The 24,671-nt window shown below is 40.4% G+C and overlaps 1 protein-coding gene across 1 annotated transcript; it reads left to right on the forward strand.

Annotated features, from left to right (window-relative positions):
* LOC111220142 (melanopsin-A-like) lies at nt 1-24,462 on the forward strand. Its single transcript, XM_022743128.1, has 11 exons — nt 1-123; nt 7,777-7,913; nt 8,098-8,231; nt 12,081-12,284; nt 13,648-13,819; nt 15,346-15,507; nt 15,917-16,024; nt 17,497-17,668; nt 17,793-17,984; nt 21,366-21,437; nt 24,262-24,462. Exons 1-11 carry the CDS (start codon nt 1-3, stop codon nt 24,460-24,462), a joined length of 1,677 nt encoding a protein of 558 aa, XP_022598849.1.
* The last annotated feature ends 209 nt before the right edge of the window (nt 24,463-24,671 follow it).

Consider the following 24,671-nt stretch of genomic DNA (forward strand, 5'->3'; position numbering starts at 1 on the left):
ATGGATTCCAGGCTGCTGATTGGACCGGGGATCCCCACACTGGACCCGACCGCCCGGGCACCCTGGAACATCAGCTCCATCAGTCCGCAGCGGCTGATGGAGCTGGCGCCAGTCGCTACAACTGTAAGTGCCCTGTTCCCATGCCCTTTCCTCTTCCTCTTCTTCTTCGGTTTAATGTCTCTGCTTGAAGGAACACCCCTTGGTGTGACTGGTGAGCAGCTGTGCGCCGCAGCGATGCGTAACAGCGGCAAGATCCGACCCAGAGCACCCAGATACCAACTCGCCACATCTGACTAAACAGGCGAATAAAACATCGGGCTTCCGTTCTTATCTGCTGTTTTTCATTCCCCTCACCATCTCATTCATAAAGCCCGAGGACTACAGTATGAGCGAGGTGTGAACGAGAGAGGTGTTAACTCTGTGAATGAATGAGTCACATCATCCTCCCCTGCGCATCTGCGCTCCGCTCATTCAGCACCGGACCTGAATGAAACGCTGGTGTTTTCTTCTGCTTGTATCATTGGAAAAATTGCATGTAAAAGACAGCAGTAGTGCGCATCGTTGTTAGATGCCACCATCTGTGAGCGCGTAAAAAAATGCCAATCACGTGTTTTTGTCACATTATTTGTTAATTTGTGGTGAGTTTAAGGACTTCATCACCTAGGAATCCTGCAACATGTCAGAGGACTTCTGTGTGGTCAGTAACAACTTTTCTGACTAAGTGTTGCACCAATCCAACTCTATTTGATCACACTTTCTGCCTGTATTTGTACTCCTGGAAAGTCCAAGATCTGTGTCTCCCAGCAGAAAGAATGATTTCCTTACCAAGTCTCAGGGATGAATCAGACTCCATCTCTCTGTCTCCCTCTCTGTCTGAGTGTGGGATTAGTTTATGCATAGCCTTCAGGGAAATCCTCTTATACAGATGTGTAGCATCCAGATGCATCCACCTCTGGACATTACGTAAAAAATATAAAGTATAAAAAGAAAATACACTGCTTTAACTTTACCCCCAGGAGTCCAGACAGACAATGAGTGTGATTTGAGAGAGTTTATAACAGCTGTTTTAGAAGACCTACTGAGAAACACATGGGGTGCGCCACTATGGCAAATGTAGATCAGCAAGTGTGAATGGGTCAGTTTGGATCTTGACTTTGAAGTTCAGACCTGCAGGCTTCAGTCTCTGCAGCTTTTGTGGTCTGGGCTTCATGGTGGAAGTGCTGGGAAAGCTGATACTGAAGCGGTGCCCGAGGGCAGCTTCGACTGAGACAGATGGGATCTCCTACTCCAGAAGAAGACGTGTGCTTTTCATTTTAAAAACTCTCCAGGTTTTCTGTGTTTCTCTCTGGAGTTCGTGTTTCCTTTCACCACTGCTTGTTACTCTGTCTCTCTTAATCATCTCTCTAATCTACAATCTCTTCTCTATTATGAAAAAATATGGGTCCAATTTGTGAATCCCTGTGTGTGTGTGTGTGTGTGTGTGTGTGTGTGTGTGTGTGTGTGTGTGTGTGTGTGTGTGCGTACACACCCACACACACATTTGTGCACGGGAGTGTCTGTGACTGCTGATCTGATTGTGGTGGTTTTTATGGATTTGTCAACAAGTCCTCTGACCTAAGCGAACACATTGATGGAGCGTGTGTGTGTGTGTGTGTGTGGGTGGCCACTTTGTGATCTTGTCCTGCTCTGCGGTTGATTAGTGTGTGTTAGCAGATAAACAAAGGAGTTCACCTCTGAAGTTGCAGGTAACGATTTATTTGCCAATTTAGTGATAGGTGGATTAACAACTTGCACATGACGCGTGGCAGATTCAGTGGGCGGATAATCGGTTGTGCAGTGAGTGCAGCGTTCATCAATACTGAACTGAAGAAAAGGCTGGAATCAGTTTTTGATTGGTTGCTCACATTTGCATTCAGTTGGTGTAAGAGAGATGGACCATGATGAAACTGTCAATTGAGCACTAAAACAGTTTAATTTGCAAGCAAGCAAATCAACGAAAACAAATTGGATTAAAAACTCCACTTTGTGAGTGAATTGGTCTTCAGTCACTTTTTTTTCTACCCAATACTGCTCTTCATTTCTCAGTTGTTAACTGTAGATTGTATCCTAATGTGCAGTTTGTCAGATCAATCACCAATAAAAGTATATCCAATCATTTTCTTTCCAGTCACGACAGCTTGGCTGGTGTTTTCATCATGTGAGTCTGTGTGTGTCATCATGGCAAAATACATGGTCCTGGAGACACCTAGTGTAGTGGGAGCTTAGCCTGGCGTCATCAGACCAATTCGTATTTGCGAATGTGTCTAGAACATAGACTGTAAATAAAGGTGGACGTCATCCACAGGTTTCTGAAGAGTGGTTTTGAAGCTCAGAGTGGGCTGCTCCGCCATCCCAACTCCGGGCTAGTTCAAAAATGAGCGAAGAGGTGGTGGTGCGCGTTGAGCCGAGACTTCGGTCCATGCTGGCTTGTGGCAGGCATACGCTCACCCGCCTGTCACTCAAAGCGGCACACCCTCAATTATGCAGGACTTTTAAGCCTTAATAAAATACCCCCCGCACAGTTGTCATGAAGGGGAAAAAATTAGTTGTAGAGACCAAAACCATTTTTTGTACCAGGCTGTAAACATGTTTATTTCTGCTGTAAAGTCGGGCTTCTTAACATGGGAGTCTATTAACTCGCTTTTGGAGCCAGGCTCAAGCGGCCATTCGAAGACCTGCAGTTTTTTGGTGCTAATGTGTTGGCTTCAGCCTTGGTGGTCAGTTTCCACGGGGCGTCACTGATCAAAATGCTTCTTGATGTAATCAAATAGACCTACAACCAATCAGAGCAATGAAAAGTGTGACGTAGCACAGAGTGGAGCCAGTGGGTAAATTAAACTTCTACCAAATCCTGTTGGTAGTATGTCAAACACATCTTTTGCATCTACAAACGGTGTAGGTGCAGTTGTTTGTTTTTCTTTTAGAGAAAATATACAATGCAGTAAAATGCTTCAGCGGTGCTCCTCTGTCAATCATCGTTTCCAATCCAATTTTAGATAAAGAACTGTGATTGGCTCGACTTGTCCACGGATGGAAATCTGTGTGAAAGGGAGGGAAGCCAGGCCCTGCTGATTGCTTAGCAGGATCTACCACAGATGTGGTTTTGAGTACTTCTGTTTGTGGACTGATTTTGTCAATGTGATTGCATCACAACCATCCAATATGCAGTCATGAAACTTTACAGGTGTGTAGTTGACGTATAAATGAAGGCTAAGTTCGAAGACGGGTGTGGTCCAACCCATGAGTACTGAGTAGTCATGTAATAATGAAGTAATGACTACAGAGTTCTCATCGGGTCGCTTGGTGTGATCCCCATTGCAAGATGGTCTCTAATCCTTTCTTTTTATGTTTATTTGGCTCTTTGAATTTAATTGATTTCATTTATTAACTTTGACAACAGAACGTAATTAAACAATAACTCAATAAGAGTATATAGTCATGAATTGATGTACATTCCATGTCTGTAATGAATAGCAATCAACCATGAATGATTTATAACAGGAATACCGACCAGAGCTAACCGGTGTCCACAGCGCAGGTCTGAAATACCACCTCTCGCCCTTTTTTACATGCAAGTGAGGCTCTTCATTTACTGTTAATGCTCAGTCACTGAGTCCACAGCTCTGAGGCAATACCTGAGCAGCTATATGCTCAGATAACTGTTTCTTGTTTCTAATGAAAACACAATCCTCTACTGTAGATAAACCGTCCCACTGTTTGCGAGTATGATAATGCTGTCACCAGAGGCACTTCTTATTTAAAAGCCCCTTTGGCTTTGTTTATTAGATTAGTCTTGGCTGTTACAGACTGATGTAGCTTTCCGTGTTTTGTGTTCACACATTAATCCATCTACACTATGTGTGTGCACAAATGTTGCCTCTAAACATTAGCCTGTACAATTATAGTACAATTTGTAAGCATTCAAACACACACATGTGCAGAGCTATGCTTCTATGTGCATGCATGTGTGTTTTTTTAAAATTCAGATTTAATTCCAACAGTGGATGTTTAATTCTCCTCCTCTTCTTCTCCGCTCTGTCTCTCGCTCTCTCTTCTAGCCCTAATCTTTATCTATGCCTCTCTGTTTATTTGCCTTTGCCGGTTCTAAATCGCTGTGCATTAGACAGCCACCAGACCATTTACATTTATATTACTTACTCTCCACTGACGAAGACAAAAACCCAGAAGTGCTGGCACCTTGGCTTCAGCACGTGCTCACACGCATACAGCACAGAGATATTACCAGTCACCATTTCAGTCTTTAAATCTCACACAACAGAGGAGACTTCCATGCCACTCCCCTCACTGTCCCTCTCCTTCCACCCCGCCGTGTGATCGCCATTAATCTGGCCCCGAGACGCTCGTGCTAGGAGACAATTGAGGAAGGAATCGAGAGGATGAGGAAACATGGAGGAGGGAATTAATAGAGATCGGGATTGAGCAGTGATAGTGGAGATGAGAAATAGATTTCAGCTGGGATAGTGGCAGGGATGTGAAAAGGAGAAACGGGACTGGGGGAAGAACTGAAGCAGGGAGGGGAGGAAGACCTTGAGTGTGTCACCACCACATCAGCAGTGACGGGGTTAAACTGGATCTAAGCGGGTTTACATTCCACACACACGCCACATCTGCATACCACCTTACTGCACTTGTCCCCTCTTTCAGGAACACATCCCATGACCTTTTCACTCATTTGCTTACATAACTACTCCATCACTTTTCATTGTACTATTCAAATGTCCTCCTTTCAGTAACAGGAGCTTGTGACCCTGTGGGGAAAGTAGGACTGCTGAAACAGATGTTGGACAAACACACCAGACAGAAAAACACACACACACATGCACGCTGAAATGTGGAAGCCGGGATTAATGCAAAGGATGTGTGTGTGTGTGTGTGTGTGTGTGTGAGATCTGTTGGAACACTGGAACAGCTAAGGAAGATCCAGCTCGGTGAAAATAGTGAGTGAGTGGGTGGGCACATGCTTGAAAGACGCACAGTGAGAGACAAAAGGGAAGTGTTAATGCAGTGGAGTGTGTCAGGGTTCCTGAAATGAATTCTCAAGTGGAGCGGTGCGCTCTGAGGTGCAGCAGCTTTTCACAAACAAAATGCTGGTGTCAAGGGAAAACCTTTGCTTCTGCTTTTAGGGATTCACAACAAACAACCTTGTTTCTTTTTTTTTTATTAGTTTTTTTTTTTTAGCCTTATTACTGCACACATTGTGCATCCTTGAGATCTAACAAACACATCAAGGGCATTTCCTTCATCATAAAACATTTGCAAAGACAATTTTTGGTACATTAAAAATTGCATTGTTGACATTCATGTTTACTGGCTTTGTGAGCCCATTCCTATGTTTTTTTCCTATGTTATTTATTTTTTGCCTTTATTGTGATGGTGAGAGGAAAGTCAAAGAGAGGGGCCACAGTCAGGGCCACAGTCGGATTCGAACCCAGGCCGCTGCAGGTAGGACAAAGCCTAAATGGTATGCACTCTACCAGGTGAGCCAGCGGACCACCACCCACTCTTATGCTTTTTTTGTGCGTTACCGCCCCCAATGATTGCTGAGCAGAAGAGCATACAACCAACAACACAATATAGTGCCACTTGGATGATCACACAGGAGCTTACTACAAACAAAATGGGGACCCACTTATATAAATATTGCTCTATAGTGCTACTAGTGGACAAAAACTCCACAGCATACCTTTAAGTACAACTCTGAGGCTACGTCCACACTGCTATGTTTTACGCATCTCTTTTCCTACGTTTCCTCCTGCCATCCACAATACTCTGGAGTTTACAAGCCCTGAAAACGGAGACTTTTGGAAACGCTGCTGGCCCCCATTTTAGTGTGAAAACTACAGTGTTGTGTTGTCTGACCTTTGGAAATGATGACATCAGCACCAACGGTCGCTTTGGGTCTTATCAGCCTCGACTACCAGTGGTGAATACCACATGAATAACGAATTACCAGCGTTACTGACCTTGTTGTCTTTGCTATAGCAGCTGTTGTGCAGTTAAATTCTGCATTTTAACGCTACAACTGCCTTTGCTGTTCCTTGCTCATAGTATTTCATGCAACTAATCAACTGCAGAGTAGACCATCTGCTTCCTGTTTACACTGGCTCGCGCATGCTCAGTGTATGTGAATGGTCATGTATGTTCTGTGTGCGTTTTCAGGTGTGTTAGTCTGGATGGAGATCGTTTCTGATACAGAGCTTTTTCATTTTAAACAGTTTCAAAATGAAAATGTAGCAGTGTGGACGTAGCCTGAGGTGCTGCTACTGAAAAGTGTTTCCGTTCTGTGTGACTTTTCACCTCTACTCCACATATATTTCAGATGGAAATATTCAAATTTTTACTTATCTACATTTTTGTGATTGCTATAATGCTTTACACAAAATAGTCTCCAGTATATCAGTTTACAGTTATGATGAGTCCCTATATATGTTTTTATATCATATCCAACATGTAATTTGTTTGACTTTAGCAACGATGGACAAGCTACAATATTAAAATACTGTTTCCACAGTATTCCACAATCTGCAAGAAACAAGAGCAGTATAATCTAATGTAATACAGAGATGCTCTGTGAATGTAGCACTTTTACTGTCTGTGAGTAATGACTAGAAATACATCTTCAACATCTGCTTTATGATTCAACACTGCTTAACTTACGTATATCTTATTTCTAAATAAAAGACTTTTCAGACCCTGTCAGTTACAGATACTGTAAGCCTATATAAGCTGCGCCCGAGGCCTTGTAGAGTTTCTTTGCTGCTGACAGAGGTCGATAGACATTGATCTCGATGACCTTCAAAAAAGAAATAGTTACTGGAGCATAAAGCTTAGATGCTTTCATCTTCTTTCAGCTCTTGAAATGGGGTGAGCTGTTGCGGATAGTGATGTACCATAGGTCACTTGATGTCATCTAATGATTAAAAAACATACTAGCACTTCAAACCAATTATTACTCTATTTATTCTACTGGAAATCATATCAAATGATTATTTAGACAGATTGTATTTTTGGTGTATAGAGTTCAATCAGAATGGGCTCCAGACTAAATGGATTTCCTCCCATTTCAAGGCTTTAATCTAATACTTGCAGACACACTTAAGTGCACCCGCCAAAGAATATACACATCTTGAATTTTATTGCTTTAAATGTCAACTGCAGCCCAGTTTATGACAGAAGACATGAGGGCTGAAACACAGTATCGATCGGAAAAAACATCTTTGTCTTTTCTTTAGAGGATCATTTCACCAAGAATTAAGATTGAAAAGGAAAATGGACATTTAGGCTAAAAGGGGAACTAGCAAAGAAACTATTATTATATTTTACTAATTGAAATTGATATTGTGAAATCCCAATTTCAAAATACAAGGTGAAATTTAAAATCTTGAAACACAACTTAAATGCAAATGTGGAATTGAAATGTGGAATTGAAAAGAGAAAATTAAAGCTTCAGAAACAACTTTTTGTTTTCAGCTACTCCATTTAACTGTGGGCTCATCATCCAGAGTACTAAGATAATAATAATTTATTGGCCATTGAAATTACCCTCCATACTTTAACAGGGCCAATGACATTTTTAGCACCATTCAGGATCTGAGTGATCAAACACCTGCAGTGAAAACAACACTCTTTTTGGATTATCTTGCTTCGCATTCATGACTTGATATCATGATTCCTTGATTCATGATTAACCAGTCCTTCTTGTTTTCCTGTTGCTAGGGTTCTGTAGTTCCAAGCCACCCATTTCCAACAGTCGACGTCCCAGACCACGCTCACTACACCATTGGTGTTGTCATCCTGGCCGTGGGCATCACTGGCATGCTGGGAAACTTCCTGGTCATATATGCCTTCTGCAGGTACCATGTTTTTTGCACTTAGGCTTCAGTTTTTTTTTTTTTTTATAATTGTCCTTATTCAGCACAACTTTTTTGAATCAAACTGTGATAACAATATGTGTGATAATGAGATGTCTGATTTAATCAGTATTTCAACAGCTGTGTGTGTGTGCGTGTGCGCGTGCATGTGCGCGCGCGCGCGCAGGAGCCGGAGCTTGCGGACACCATCCAACATTTTCATCATTAACCTGGCAGTCACAGACTTCCTCATGTGTCTCACCCAGACGCCCATCTTTTTCATCACCAGCATGCACAAACGATGGATCTTTGGAAAAAAAGGTAATTGAGCACATGCACAGTGTGACATTTTAACTAACATACCACAACAATTTATACTTGTTTCATATTTTAAAAAAAATATATGCACAAAGCGTTTAATACAACGACGGACTCATGATATTTCATATGCTCTTTTACATGTGCATGCAAGCACAAACATGAACATTTATGCACACACACTTTGAATTCCACAGGGACCTATATTATTTCCTTACCCTTTTGAATGTGACCTATAGTTCAATTAAGCTTCTACACACACATGCACACACAAACCTGCTACCCTTTGTCATCCCTTTCTGCCACAGAGGAAAAAGCAGCACCCAAGGTTTACTCTGCAGTATCCAAGTTTCATTGATCACAAAGAGCATGCAGGAATACATGTTGGTACTGTGTCTTATATGTGTGTATTTGGAGGGGGTGGGTGGGTTCTACTATGGTGTGTATTATACATCAGTGTGCAACCTATTGGGAACAGACACAGAGGTGGTAAAAGAGAATCCTCACTCCATTGATCAAACACTGATAGTCGGAGCACTGTGTTTTCCTTCAGGAGTTGTCCTGACCTAAATGAAGACAGCCAATCGCTGTCAGACTCTCGATGTTGGTTACTGCAAGAGGACTCTCGTTTTTTCTTTTTTTTCCCCTAACACCTAGAAGACACCTCTTTTTTCTGTCAGCCTATCCTTCTCAAAAGACATAACAAGAAAGGTCAACAGAAAAATGAGGTAAATGGAAAATCACAAAGCAAAAAGCCAGCTGAGCCTTGTCTTTAACTTGTGTTTATACTAGAATTCATAGATGTCAAACCTCCCCATGCACTCTTTAATGATGGGATTCTTTAGCAGCAGGGAGGTCAGTGGTAAGTTGGATGATCTGTCAGTCTGTTGGTTGAACACTTAATTCTGGAGGCAACAACCATTTGGTGCAAGACATTCATGTCCCCAAAGAACGATTTCTGATGACTTTGTTGATCCTCTGCTTTTTTTTCCTCTGTAGTGCCATCAACAGGATTGTTTAAATACCCTTGTCCAACATGTATAAAAAAACAATCAGAGCATTCCTGGCTTTAACTCATTGTACCATAGCACCAAAGCAAGTTGTAGTAGTTCAGGAAGTGGGGGTCGTGGGAGAAATGAAGAAGCTCTTTGAAAAATGTAAACAAAGTCAATACCAGTTGATATCCATAACTCTGACCAGTATCTAATGAAGTCAAATGCAGTTTTAAATGACTGAAGGGTTTCCCCGAACTGATATGGATACGTCTCCAAGCGCAGGACGAGGCATCAAGAGTTGTTAAAATGCACATTAATGTGCTAACTGTGGGCATAATTAAGATGCTAACATTAACATTACCAGTTAGCTTAAACCACAACTGCACCTCTGTAAATTTGAACCTGCCAAAGTGCTTCATGTAGGCTACGTCACGATTTATTCACCAAGTCACGATTTTGTTTTTATTGATTCACCAACGTTTCCACTCCAGCCAAGTGTAAAAGGGATATTTTTAACTTTTTTTTGTCAGAGTTCTGGACTAAACCACTCAGGTTTTTAATGCACAGATAGAAAATGTGCATGAGACGAGCAAACAAAGATTTGCTCCTAACAATCGTAGAACCTTATTAAACAACCTTTCCATTTTTGAGATGTTTTACATGTACTCATTATCTGGGCTTGACCACAATGCAGTGAACTTTGCTGTTACCACGAAATGCCCCAGGACTTTAAAATATTGTTCTTATCCAGAGAACATCTGCTGTTGCTCGGGAGCCAATCTGGACTTCATTAGTTTCGGTAACTTAAAAAGGGGCTGTCAAACAAACACACAGACACACACACACACACACACACACACACACACACACACACAGACAGTCAGGACGACAGACAGACAGGCACTCATACATACATATTTAATTCCTGAGTGGTAGCTATTTGTTTGAGTTTCTTCACACAAGCGACACACTTCAGATTTTGTCTTGTTTGGATGTGATGACTTGGCGCTGTGACCACATTATGGTCGATGGCTATCGCACACTCAGCGCCTGAGGGACAACAGCTGATAAGGTGAAGATTGAGTGTGTGTATTTTATCAGTGTGTATAGTGTGTCTCTCTGTGTGTATTGGCTTACATATACCTGCAAGTGTGCATGAATGGGTGTATGGATTCTTCACATATTTTGGATACATTTACCATAATAATAGACTCTATAGAGAACAGCTCCTTAGATTATGGAACGAAGAGACATGTCAGAAATCTTTCCAACGCTGTGGCAGCCTCTGAATTAAACCATACACAGCCTGTAATAGTTTCATTACTGTATGTTCAACATGTATTAAATATTTAAACATGAATACCGTATGCTGTTTGTGGATTCCACACTTTTCCTATCCTTTCCCCTGTCAACCTACACGTTTTTCTCCAATCTGCCATCCATCAATCTTTTATGTTGCTGCAACTTCTCTTCACCTGACACCCCAAGTCATCCTTCACCTTGGGCTCCTCTCCCCCATTCTCTACCTCATTTTCCCTTCCTTTTCCATCCAATTCCCTCCTCTTAATTATTCTGTCTTTTTCCGTTCCCTCTACTTCACCCATTTCTCCTCCTTGCCTCTACTCTCCTTTTTCCTGCCTTCCATTCTCCATTTATTTTTTTAAGCTCCTGTTTTTTCCTTTTTCGTTTCCTTTTTTCCCTACTTTCTCCCTCCTGCTTAATTCAATTCAAATGGGCTTTGTTCAATCAAATACAAAATTACTGTTCCAGACCAAAACATATAATTGAGGATGATTTTGTTACCAAGCATAACATTCAAGTGACTGAAAAGAAATTAAATTTGCAGATGCCTAACAAGTCTGACAGCAACATTGGCTGTTATCCCTGGGGCCTGAATTAGCTTTGAACAATGGCTAAATATATAGTAAATTGGTTTGTAAGAAATGCGCTCAGAAAAGACGTGATATGTGAAGACAAAGTCACACCACAAAACTAAATAGTCTGAAAATTGAATCACCTTTGTTATTTTATAATAACAAAATAAAATGTCTGCCCAGAGGGTGGCGCTATAGTAAATGGTCATTTTGTGCTAATGGATTCACATCATATGGACATAGCATGTATATGCATTCTGATGATAATTTCCATGGTGGGGCTGTGGACCAAAATGTGCATGTAACTTATGCTGAAATATTTTTTTGAACCAAAGGATTAATTAGAAAGCATAAAAGTGTTGGTCCAAATGGAGATCTTTCCAACAAACCACAGAATAAACCAACCAATACCCGCCATCGAGGGTATGTTGCTGCCATGTCTAAAATGTTTGTGGTGTATTCCAGTCGCAAGCAGTTGAAGTAAGACTGTGGGTGAGAAAACTTGTCTCCAAATGGGAATCTTCTCATCTTGCTTAATCTATCTCACAATACTTTGAACTTTAGCGTTAGCCTGAGCAGAGTCAGACCGATTAAATCAACTGTAGGATGAAACAGGATGTAAATTTGTCAAGGAAACTAATGCTAATGTGATACGTAATAAGCCATTACAGTCTAGTTAAAATGACGTGTGAATCACAGGTGCAACAGATGTTTTTTAATATGATACTAGCAAAAACATACATTAAAACTGAAATGGCAGTGACATGATCACTTGACAAACCAGCACAGGAAGTGCCCATATGCATCCAAAACATAATTATAAGTTTAGATACACAAACAGCTGCAGTATTTCCATCTGTCGTTGAGCTGCAGGAACTACTGTCAGAAAATGTATTTATCCTGTGGGCTACATTCAGTAACAACAAGGGCAAACGTATTCATCCCTCCTCTCTTCTGCTTCTTTCTCCCTCTCTTCTCCACAGGTTGTGAGTTGTATGCCTTCTGCGGAGCTCTGTTTGGTATCTGCAGCATGATGACGCTGATGGTGATTGCGGTGGACCGGTACGTGGTGATCACCAGGCCTCTGGCCTCCTTGGGAGTGATGTCTCGCAGGAAAGCCCTGAGCATTGTGGCTGTTGCCTGGATCTACTCCATGGGCTGGAGCCTACCCCCCTTCTTTGGCTGGAGTGAGTACAACTACACTAATAGACCTGGAAGCAGAGTCTTTATTGATCAGTGTGATTTCTCTGTGGGATTTAGTATGTTGAGCTCTGTGGTAGTACTTCGCTCTCACAGTTTTTATTTGTGTCAGCATCTTAAATTCCTGCCACTAATATGTCAAACAGATCTTACTTATTCTTTTGTCAACATGCCAAATACATTTATTATAAAATCAGTTATCATAACTGAGATCACCTCATGATTACATATAGCTGACATTACAACAGCCCAGCAACATTTGAAGAGGTTATGGAGTCTTGTTCTCCTACAAACATTTCAAGTTTCATTCATTGTGTGTGCTCCCAAATGGGAATAAACTGAGCTGTTGAAACTCAGTAACAGCAACTTTCATTCTCAAATACGCATCAGCTTGTCTGGACGGGATTTAAATTACAGGAGAATCAATGAATCAACCAAACACTGTCAGTAATTGGGACTGGTACCGGGAGAGAAATTGCATACATATGCACTTAACTGTATTCCACATTTATGTAGGTTGTCAAGTTGCTGGTCATTGTGACCATCGAGGGAAAGTACAAAAGAGTTTCAGCAGCATAAAAAAATCATCAGTGTTGTGTCTTTGTATAATGTAACTGAGCACAGTAAAGGACTAAGTATAGAGCCCTGGGGAACTCCAATAGCAATTATGAATCAAACCAATTTAGATACCAAACCTGTCCATAAATGAGCTTTACAATCTAAGTAGACTCTATATAGTACTATATAGTATATACCAATATATGAAAAAGATAACTGACATATTTATATATACATACAGTACATACATGATTACATAAAAAGTAAGGCAACCAAATTCTACGAGTCTATTTCTTGGGCCACTTAGGTCCCATAGTAATATATTAAAGCCCAAGCTTGACAGGTCGTATTACATGTAAGAAAATACTGCATACATTTGAATAATACACTTTTAGTCAAACAAGCAACTGTGCCGTAGGGACTCCTAACACCACCATAGACTTTAATTTTTTTAGTGTCAGGCTACAGCTTCAAAAGGTGACACAAAGTTGTGTCAAATCCTGTTTCATTTTAATATCTAAATTTCTATTGTTATTTTCTTTTTTGCTTTGGTGGGTAAGGGATAAGACAAGAAGATTGAAACAACTCTCATTTGAAATTCAGCTCCACCTACAGATAATCATAAGGGGACTGCACACTTGGAGGACAGCTGTCATTTTCCATATTACAGATGAAAGCAGTTCAAGGTCTTTCAGATAGTGAAGAAGCAGGAACGCTGTACAATCCAGAAGCGGACATAAAAATAGTAATTGTCAAATTTCACAGCACTAAACTGTGTATGTGCTCCCACAGGTGCCTATGTCCCAGAGGGTCTGATGACGTCTTGCTCCTGGGACTACATGACATTCACCCCTTCCGTCCGCTCCTACACCATGCTGCTATTTACCTTCGTCTTCTTCATCCCTCTCTTCATCATCATCTTCTGCTACTGCTGCATCTTCAGAGCAATCCGACACACAACACGGTCAGTACTTGCACAGACCGCACTGTTTATGTTTAGTCAGGTTCCTATTTCCTGTGTTGCAGCACACACCCCCACGTGCATTGATGAAGACACTGGTGTCCGAGACGTTGCTGTGTGTGCATTGATGCTGATGTCTTGTTGATTAATGATGCGTCTGCACTTTCCTATTGATCGACACTGATGTCTTGCTCAACCTGAACACTAATACTGCCTGTGCAGGTGACACTGGCAATGTAGGTGATGATGAAAGTGTGTGTGTGTGTGTGTGTGTGTGTGTGTGTGTTTGTGCACAAATACAATACATGTCTAAGTCAAATAACTTAGAAGTAAAAGAAAAATACAATAAACACCCTCTTGAGAAAAAAAGATTGAAATAGCAAATTTCATTTAAAATCATTTGCAGTTTCCTATATTCCATCGTGTAGACTTGTTTCAGTTGTTTCGGTGTTTCATCTATCAGTAGAGGTATTCTTAGTAATCCTCACCCATTGGTTCTCTAAGGAAAAACAACACTGATTCCATTGGGATGGCAATTTTCATAATTTTTTTCGTCTTTCATATCTTGCCAAAAATCCCTGCAGTGCTGGACACTCGCAGAAGATATGGGAGTGGTCTCCAGGCATTTCTCCCAACGTAGCGCTGATGCTGAACCTTTATCAAACATTAAAACTGTCAGTGGAGTCCTGAAAAATCTCATTTTTTTTATCTTCCAATCAAATTCTTTCCATAGATGACGGCTAATGCCTTTGTGGCAACTCATACAGATATCCTCCCAAGTCCTGTCCTCAATATTTAAATTTAATTCTAGCTCACGTTTCTCTTTCACATGGAGGGTATTTTCTCACATATCAGCTGCTAACAATCTGCAGAAGTAGAAGATATGGTTTTTAATATAGTATTTTTCTATTACTATAATAGAATACTATTTGATACTTGTTGGATCCTTTCCTACTCTCTACGACTTTTAATATGGCGCCTTATTTGTAGGAATCAGAACAGATCACTGGGGGGTAATGTAAACTGGTTTTGGAGTTGAGTGAAAGAATTTGTTTCACTGCCATCGAACAGTTGATTTATTGGACTCAGGCCTTTTGCTGCCCTCCATCTGAAACCAAAATCCCACATTGATGGCAGGAAATCCATGTTGCCAACAATTGACACGGCTCTTGACAAAGAGTGTGTTCCCCCAGCCTCTCTCTGAAGTGCAACTAATCCATTCATTCTTTGTTGTATGTGAAGTTTATTCCAAAATGTTTTATTTAAGAAAGGTATGACTGACAGACTGATCCCCTGTGCTGAGCTCTGCTCTGCTCTGGACTCATCCTGGCTGTTATCAATGCATTCTATCACAGCACTAAGCTGAGCGGCCCAGGCCAGTAGTGACATTTCAGGTTAGGGAGACCCAAACGCTCCCTGTCCTTTGATTATTTGATTAGCACAGCGTTTTGAATCTTATTCTTTGTCTTTTGAGAAGAAGACTTTTTTTTTTTTTTTTTAACTGTGGTGAGTATGTCTGTGTTTGACAGAGCAATAACAAAGATCAACTGTGAAGGAAACAGAGACTCTGCAAAGAGGTTCCATAAGATGAGGAGCGAATGGAAGATGGCCAAGATTGCACTCATCGTCATCCTGCTGTTTGTCATCTCCTGGGCTCCTTACTCCTGTGCAGCCCTCACTGCATTCGCTGGGTAGGTGTGTATGTGTGTGTACTTTATCACAGATTGCTAAAGAGACATCCCTAACAATCAGACTTTGTGGTTATGCTATTGAAGTTGCTCTAGTCAAAGGCAATTCACCCATCACTCCATTTTAAGAAATCTGTCTATCTGTCTCTCATTTTAAAGCATTCTCCAAGAAATGGTTGGAAGTATATATGTTACACCTTCTACTGCAGCGTAAAGTCATGATTTGAAGATACTGTGTTCCTGATAGTTCAAGTGCACATGTTGTGGGATCTCTAAACTAGACTGTGGGTGTGACTGTGTGTCTCTACTAATCCCACACCAGGCAACACACCCTCCACTGCCCTTGTCACATGAATGCGTCTCATTTCCTCCTCTCATTTGTCTTCCCTCTCTCTCTCCTCTCCTCTCTCAGGTACGCTGACATGTTGACTCCCTATATGAACTCTGTTCCTGCTGTGATCGCCAAAGCATCTGCTATCCACAACCCCATCATATACGCTATTACACATCCGAAATACAGGTAGGATGCGCACTCGAGTGTTGGGTTTCATTAACTGCAGATTAAATTAATGAAATAGAAAAAATAGAATAGGTAATAGAATAGAAAAAATAGGTATGAAATATGAACCAAATGATATGAGTAATATTATATTATTATATTTTTATTGTTTTAGTTTTTGAAGAAGCTCAGTAAATTTTCATGTGTGTCATTCCTCTGGCTGTTACATTCCTCCACATATTTTGCTGCTTCTATGGCAATGTCAGTTTATTCCTTGAGTAAATACTGAATTTTATTTTGGTTTGACAGTGTGTCAACTTCTTGGTATTGTTCTTCTTCTACTTGTTTTTAGCATAACTGACACTCTGACAGGTTTGCCTGTGTCCACCTGTCACAGTTAGTGTGGTTCTCAGTTTCCTGTCCCTCAACGTGACCAGATAATCTCCCATTCAGTACTGCTTGATCAGCACTAGATTATTTTAAGTTTTTACAGTAGATGTTCAATAGCTGGTGAACTTTCTGTACTTTGGGTGGTCTAGGTTGTGTAAGGGTTGTGCTGAGGCAGTGTTCTGTTAAGATGGATTTACTCTTGACTCAAGGGATTAATATCTTGCTGTAGTTCAGCATTGGCTTTGACAGCATTGACAGGACCACTGCAGCAGTAGATGGATATAGTGCGTGATCCGGCTGCATCTTGTCTGATCCTGCACAACAACATTAATTATATTCCTCCCAGTTACTATATTGATGTTCTTTATTTCCTTCACGTTGTGATATAGAGCAACAATTGCAATCAGCAGAGATGTCTTTACTAGATGTGAGTTCCTGAATAGCAGCAGATTACTGCACATTTCTTCAACTTGCTTCAGGTTTTCTTCCCTCTCAACAGTCTCTAACAGTGCCGGGAGCTTTTAGGATATCTCTAGGCTATCCAGGCTATCTCTATCCTTCGTTCACTTACACTTTTAAAATAATTTAATATTTACCTGGTGGAGAGGAGGTTGTATGTTTGGTGACACCTGGAAGTTGCTCTTCGTCCCCCAGAATACATATTCTTCATACTTATTTGCAATCTATCTATAATTTTGTCATCATGATTTTCCATTTTCTAATTCAAAAAATAAAAAAATAAAAATATTTGGCCAGTTTTTCCTTCTATTACTCTCTTAAGGATATAGAGTATCATTCTCTATACAGATTGTGAAGCCCCTTGAGGCAAATTTGTGGTATCAGGCTATATATATATATATATATACATAATCCAACTTTAAGGGAGCACAGCCTCACAGCCTCACAGCCGACTGGCTGACAGGACTGCTCACTTTTCTGTTCTTGGCAGCACAGACTAATGTAATGTCAGAGCTGAGGTCACTGACTTCAATGTGCTTATAGACTTTGATTGCTCTGTTTTGGATCCTAATTAAAAGTGGAAATTTCAGCTCCCTATCATCTAGTAAAACTAATGATTATGGATTTGAATATTTCTCTCTCAGGTCGGCACTCAGCAGGTACGTTCCCTACCTCGGGGTGTTGCTGCGCATCACTGGCAGAGACCGTTTCAGCAGCAGCAGCTTCCAGTCTACCCGCCGATCAACTCTCACCAGCCAATCAGAGATCAAAGGCCCCAGCAAGCCCCGAAACTCCTCCCAGTCTGAGAGCGAATCAGTGAGTGTACCTCATATCTAATATGGTATGTCTCAGTCTTACACTTCCTATGGCAAATGCTTTGAATTACGAGTTGCCGGTTTTAGTCTCGTTTGTTGGTGATTGTGTCTGTGTGTTGTCTCAGGCCCGCTTCTCAGACACTGAGGAGGACTGCTCCTCTCGGACGCCTGTCACTTGTCAGTTGTCAAGTGATGTAAAACAGGTGCGCTGTGCTAGCCAGAGGTTAAAGGTGAGAGGTTACAACACAGGAGAGTTTGAGAGGACTGCCGCCCACAACCCCACCGACCCAGCCATATGCCACCTCTCACAGATCATTGTGAGTATGGACGCCTGACTTGTGTCAACATATATCTAATATACACTAGTATGTATTAAAGATATATGCAGTCAGAAAGTCATACAATTCCTAAATCTAAAGCTTTTGGTGTCAGGTGGGTGTCATCAGACTGGAGTCTCTGTTTAAATTTTCTCACGTTGGTTTCATGAAGTTTATGATGGGAGGTTTTGCTTCTGTTTTGTCATTACGTCAAGGTCAATCTATATCCTGTTCTCCTAAATACAAGAAGTGAGGTCATGTTGTTATGGGGTCTTGTTAAATTCAATAGACGTCATGTTTATGTTCGGTATTTCATGGCAGGGTAACTCTGTAAGGTCATGTTGATTGGAATCCTCTTAAAATCCAGGCTCCTCAGGGTTATGGACAAGATTCCTCAGCGTGTAGTCTGATGAGGTCATGTTGCTGAGATCCCCCGTGAATATCACTGATTGTCCTGAATGGTTTGATTTTGTGATTCCAGTGTTTCAGTATCATCTGCCATCTTCCTCTGGAGTGTGGTTCACACTCTGAACTGCCCATTTGTATCTTTGAGGACTTTTGTTTCAGTTTTTTAAAATGTATAAATACACATAAAGTAAAGTTCCAACAAGGATACAGTAGCTCCAGACAACCGTGAGTTTTACATGACTTGCTAAAAATGATATTTGTGGCCACTAGCATCCCCTAGACTGGAATAGCATCATCACCCAACTTGCTTTAACTTAAAGCCTCTGGGTAGAAGTTGTAGGTAAATGGACTACACTTATATAGCACTTTTATAGTCTAATCGACCATTCAGAGGGCTTTATCAAACTTGTCACATTCACCCATTCACTCACACATTTATACATCACACCCATACACTTATGGAACAGCCATCAGGGGCAATTTAGGGTTCAGTATCTTGCCACACTTGGACATGCAGAGTGAAGGATTAAACCACCGACCCGCTCAACCTCCTGAGCCACAGCTGCCCCTGCGCCCATAGGTGCATGCTAAAGTTAAAATAAGCCATCATAACTGCCAATGTCTCTTGGTTTGATCCGTGGGAGGGTATTAACTGCTGCAGCCATCATGCATGTTTTTGATGCTTTTACTGAGTCGTCAGTGTGGTCATTTTCCTATCCCATCCTACACATATGGAACATTATGCATAATACAGCCTGGATTTTTGGACTTTTTACCCACAGTTTCATGAAGACATGACATGTCATTGGTGATCAAAGTCTCATAATGCACCATTTTGCCTAAATATTCTGAACCACTTATTTGGAAGTGGAACTAAAGGTTCACCTTTAGTTGGTCCTTTCTCACCTCTGTACAGCTGACATAAGTAAAGTGGGTGTGCCTTCTGTGGGTGTATAGTGTTTCCAAAGCTGTTCAAAGCTTAACGATACAGGGTCCTCAGCGTTTAACCTCTGTAGGGTTGTTCACACCTTGAGAGTGCTTGAGGTCACAAGTGGGTCATCACTCCACCTGGTTGTCATGTGTCTTAAACTGCCTGTAAATGGGATATCATGCAGTGCAGAGAGGATTGCCCAGATGTGTACACTGGGGAGACAAAGTAATCGCTAACACGGGGGCCAGCTCAAGCAGGTCAAGACTAAAGCTGAATTTATAGTCAACACAAGGGGTTATTGGCAGTCAGCTGTAGATTCTGTTTAATTGTTGAACATTATGAATATCACCACTATTGTGCTTTAATTATATACCCTACAGTAACTGCGTTTACATTGCATCTTTAACTTTTAAGCTACACACATACTTATAGAACTGGAGTTCCATCAAGGCAACCTATTCTTTTGTCATATTTCCTTACTGTATGCAAAACTACCAATGTGTATTTGCTGTGTTTACATTTATTCATTCATGTGTAGTGGCTACTCTTTAGGCAGGATGATGAATCTGGCTTTAACATTCTACCTACACGTACACAAAAATGCCATATTACTCTGAGGACAAGAATGTGTGCTAGTAGACAGAGGACAAGTTGTATTAAAGAAGAATGACGGAAGCCATCTATATCAAATTGGAAAAACCATCACTCAAAAGACAAAGCGGTCTACAACACCAACTATAAGCCATTTAATGGCCCCAATGTATAGGTCCGTGCATCCTCGCTGCCTTGCATGATATCCCTTTACAGCCTGTTTAAGATCCTAACGACCCTACAGAGGTTAAATGTACCCCCCCCCCGGCCAGTCACATCTGAACAGATCTTTTGGATGACAGGTGAAACATCTTCAACAATCAAAGCAAGTCCAGTGGCCTTTTTCCACTTCAAGAGATATTAAACGGATATTTAACGGAGCATAGCATCATTTGAGGCCGAGCGCTAGGTCTCTCTTGCATCAGCTTAGAGGCATCAGCTGTTTCATTCAGCAGCTTGGATGGCTTGAACGATCACCTTTGTCTTCACTTCCTAATTAGTGGAAGTGAAGATAGAAGATAGATAGAAGGTATGTTAAACTGTGGACTGACTGTGAGCTTATTTTAATTGCTTGAAATCCAATTGTTAGTATTTTAGTATAGTTACACGTTGAGGTTTGGTAAAACCCAACACTTTTGAACCGTAAGAGGTCATCCTATATGGGGCATCCGATATATGGGGCATTTCCATCTCTCTGTAATCATCTTATTTCACTAAAAATATAACCCACAAGCAACCCTCATGTCCGCACATATGCAAACACACACATACTACAGGAGGTATTACCATGCAGGTCAGGTTCATTGAGGACTCCATTACAGAGGGTCCAAAAACTAATCCAGTAATCTCGGAGTTTCAGACTTAATCCACAACTCGTGTGCGTGACCCCATGTTTCAACATACTGTTTGTGTCCCGAGGAAGATGACTGATTCTCTAGGAGTCTCTGACCTCCATCTGCTTTCATCCCTGCGCAGAGCAGAGGATATATGTGTACTTTTATTTCTAATTGCAGTTCTCTTACAAACAAAGTCACATCGTGTAACATGTTACATTTGAACAGATTTTTGTGCTAAGAGTTTTGTACAACTAAGATACCTCTGAAGTACATTTAAAACCTGATGCTTTTAGACTTGAAGAAATAGTTTGACATTTTGGAAAATGTGCTCATTTATGTACTTTCTTCTCTTGGCTCCAGCTTCATATTTAACAGACAGATGTAAGAGCGTGATCGTTTTTTTTCATATGACCCAAAAGTAAAAATGAATGTCACTGAAACAACATGAGATACTTTCAAATGAGATGCTCCTTTACCTGAAACGTCAATGATCAAATCCCAATTTGAAGTCGCTCTGTATTTAGTAAGAGTGTGATCTCAAGGCCCAAATAGTACAAAAGATTCTTTTGAGTATAACTAACACTAAAAGGCTGTGTTTATGTGCGTACTGTTCAGACTCTGACAGAGCCTGAAGACATCTCCATGTCGGACATCAGTCTGCAGCCAACCAGTCGTCTGCCTGCTACTGTAAGAGTCCTCCGATCTTGCTCTGTGCACTAGATGTGGCATCTGTTTTTTTTGTTTTTTTTGTATGAAGAAAATCGACAAATCCCATGAAAAAAATGAAAGCAAATTTATCCTACTAACAACTACTGGCTGAGTAAAAAAAGCCTGATTTAGTTTAGTTCACAGTGAACGACTGATTATTCCTCTCAGGTCACTGTATTTATATTGCTGCCATAAATTAACATATTTTTATTCATTAGTCACATTTTTTTCGATATCGTTATTCTCTCTAGTCTCTTTATTGCAGTGCAGTCCAGTAATTTAGTGTGTTTCTATAGTGTAGTGCAGGATATAATGATTTTCAAAAGCAATACTGTAATAATGACATATTTTTCTTATGACAACATACCAAATAACACAGAACCTTTTCCTGTTACAACAGAATATCAATGTATCTTGTAACGTCACAAAATGTCCTTGTTGCACTAATTATATTTCCTTAAAACAATTTTGTTATAACATGTCAACTTTGTATGTTGTTGTTGTAACTAAACAAAAGATGTCAGTGCCAACAGAGACACTGTAACCTGGATCAATGGTATAACATGAAGGGAGATCCCGTCAGTGAAAACATACTCAGTGTTTTCTTGAGATACTGTATATTGATACCATATATTAAACCATTTCTTGTTTTCATTAGTTGAGTTTTTGTAGTTATGAGAAATAATACAGGAATATAATATAATGAATAATATTATCAGGAATTATAGAAGAGGATAAAGAAATATGTATTATAACAGTGTTGTTAAAAGGAAATAATTTGGTATGTAACAAGTAAAATATTTCATTATAACATGAAGAATAGCATAAAGGATCTCATTAAAACGACTAGATTTTCTTCCTCACAAGAAGCTCAGCTTACTTAATACTAATGTATTATCTTTAAATAAGTTTAAGAGGTTTGAATGAAGAAGCAGAAACTTAATCCCATCCCATATTTAGGCCATGTGTATTATATTATTATAATCTGCTGATGTCACAATCTAACCAATCAAACTAAAAAGCTTCACATAAGATCATCATTTCTGATACACATTATGTATTGTACAGAGCTGACAATTTTTTTCCCCCCATGATCAGAAGTCATTGTTATGGAGATGTTTCAGACTAAACTTTTGGGGAATACATGCCTCATTGCATTGTTTTTTTTTTATGCCTTTTTTTTTTTTGTGTTGGCATCCGTGCTGTGTTGTCAGACAAGCTGCATTCATATGAACAAGAGTGCTGTGTTCAATCACAGCCAAAGTCGCACATTAGTCTTCACTGAAAATACGTCATTGGGATAAATTCTTTGTTTTAATCTTGTCAAGGGATTTGTCGTTGATAATAAAGAGATAGAATTGCGCCAGCTTTATCCTTTAATTTATTATTTTCCGTTTGTCTTGCTCAGGTGTCACTTGTCTTTTAGGGCTGTTCAAAGGGGCATGTCACCCATTTTGCATTGCTCAATTATTCTACCACATTTAAATAAATGAACTCTGCAGCACAATTAACCAAGCTGTTTCAAAAGTAAGTGCAGAGTAATGTGAAATGGTTGGCATATCACTTTAGCCCCCCCCCCGCCCATTCTATTCAATCCAATCAACCATGCTTTCCGTCCCGTCCAGTTTCATTCATTTCCTGCTACTCTGACATCAGTATTAATCAAACCTTGTGGAAAATCAACAGCTTAGAAGCTTTGATCTGTCATCCTCTTCTCACACGTTCACATCCAATCCTCATGTTGGTGCAACCAAGTGTTTGTGTTTGCTGTTTTGGATTCCCCCACTGTCATTCAAAAATGGGAAGTGACTGACTTGTCAACTTCTTCAAGCCCAAAGCTGTAAAGACAGACTGACTGTGACCCACAAACAATACTGTCTAACTTATTGTTCTGCAGAGATGAATAGAAATTTGTACTAAGAATCACTGAAGTTTAAATAAGTTACTTTCACAGGGAAGTCATAAAGTTTTTAGGTAGACTTAAAAATAAAAAAAAAATAGCCATTAATTGTTGTACTAATGACTTAATTTCTCATTAGTTGCCTATGTTTTGCGAAAACACCTTGTTACATTTCTGTGCATGGTTGGTTTTACTAATTTTATGCATATATGTAAAACTAAGTCAGTGTTAAAGGGTAATTATTAATATTATTAACTAATATTACAACTTGAGCCATCATTTGTCAGTTATAAAAACAATGTGCCTACTAAAGTGATTGCTGAGGCTAGCAGGCTAGCTTTAACCCCCTGTTTACAGTCGTTACACTAAGCAAAGCTGCTTATCAGCTGTTGTAGCTTCAGATTTATCTGACAGATATGAGAGATTACCAAAATGGTAAATTTTTTCTTTAACATTGTCACAGCAATCACATTTTCACTCATAAACTTCAACAATGAGACCCAAGTTGTAATAAAACATTATTATCTTACAAAAAATCTACTTAAATATGCCCAGCTAGAGTACTATGCTCCTGTAGTGCAGAGCTATTGATCTTGCGGGTGTCCACTAAGTGATACAGTACCACTCCATCAAGGGCACTGTGGAAAAGTCATTCATCAATCCAACCAATCAATGCCTTTGATCAGCTGTGAGTATTTTATGTCTTGTGTTGGCGGGTTAAGTGGAGGAGAGCTGTATTGATCCAGCTCAGAGCTACAGTTGATGAAACTTCATTCTCTTCCATAACCTCCTCCTCTCTACATTTGTCTCTCCCACAAACGTCCAACCACCTACTCACATGTCGAGTCTCAGTTACAATACCTGAACATCTTTCTCTCTTTCTTCCTTCCTCTGCCTACATAGATGGATAACGTGGTGGAGGAGTCGGGGCCAAGGACTGTGTGTAAACCAACATCATCTGTCATTGTCACCTCCATATCCAGCCCGTCTATACTGCATAGTCCCCCAGGTTTTCATGGCAACCAGAAATTCACCAAAGCTTACATCCCTGTTGCTAAGGAGCCCCTTGATGTAGCCAGGCTGGAGACAACAGCATTACAATGAACTGCTGGACAAAAGTGCAATGAGAGAGTGTAATCGTGTGTTTGTGTGTGGGAGTGTGTTTCAGTATTTCCCTTCATTGATATCAGCAAGACCAAGCTAACCGTCACAGTAGGGAACCTCCTTGGAGATGCATTATGGGGAATATACAATCACCTAATAATAAGTATCTTAAGGAAACAGGGTTAATACAGAGAAAATTGTTTTGTTTT

The sequence above is a fragment of the Seriola dumerili genome, unplaced genomic scaffold (genome assembly GCF_002260705.1).
Source record: "Seriola dumerili isolate Sdu_G_001 unplaced genomic scaffold, Sdu_1.0 BDQW01000068.1, whole genome shotgun sequence".
Classification (NCBI taxonomy): domain Eukaryota; kingdom Metazoa; phylum Chordata; class Actinopteri; order Carangiformes; family Carangidae; genus Seriola; species Seriola dumerili.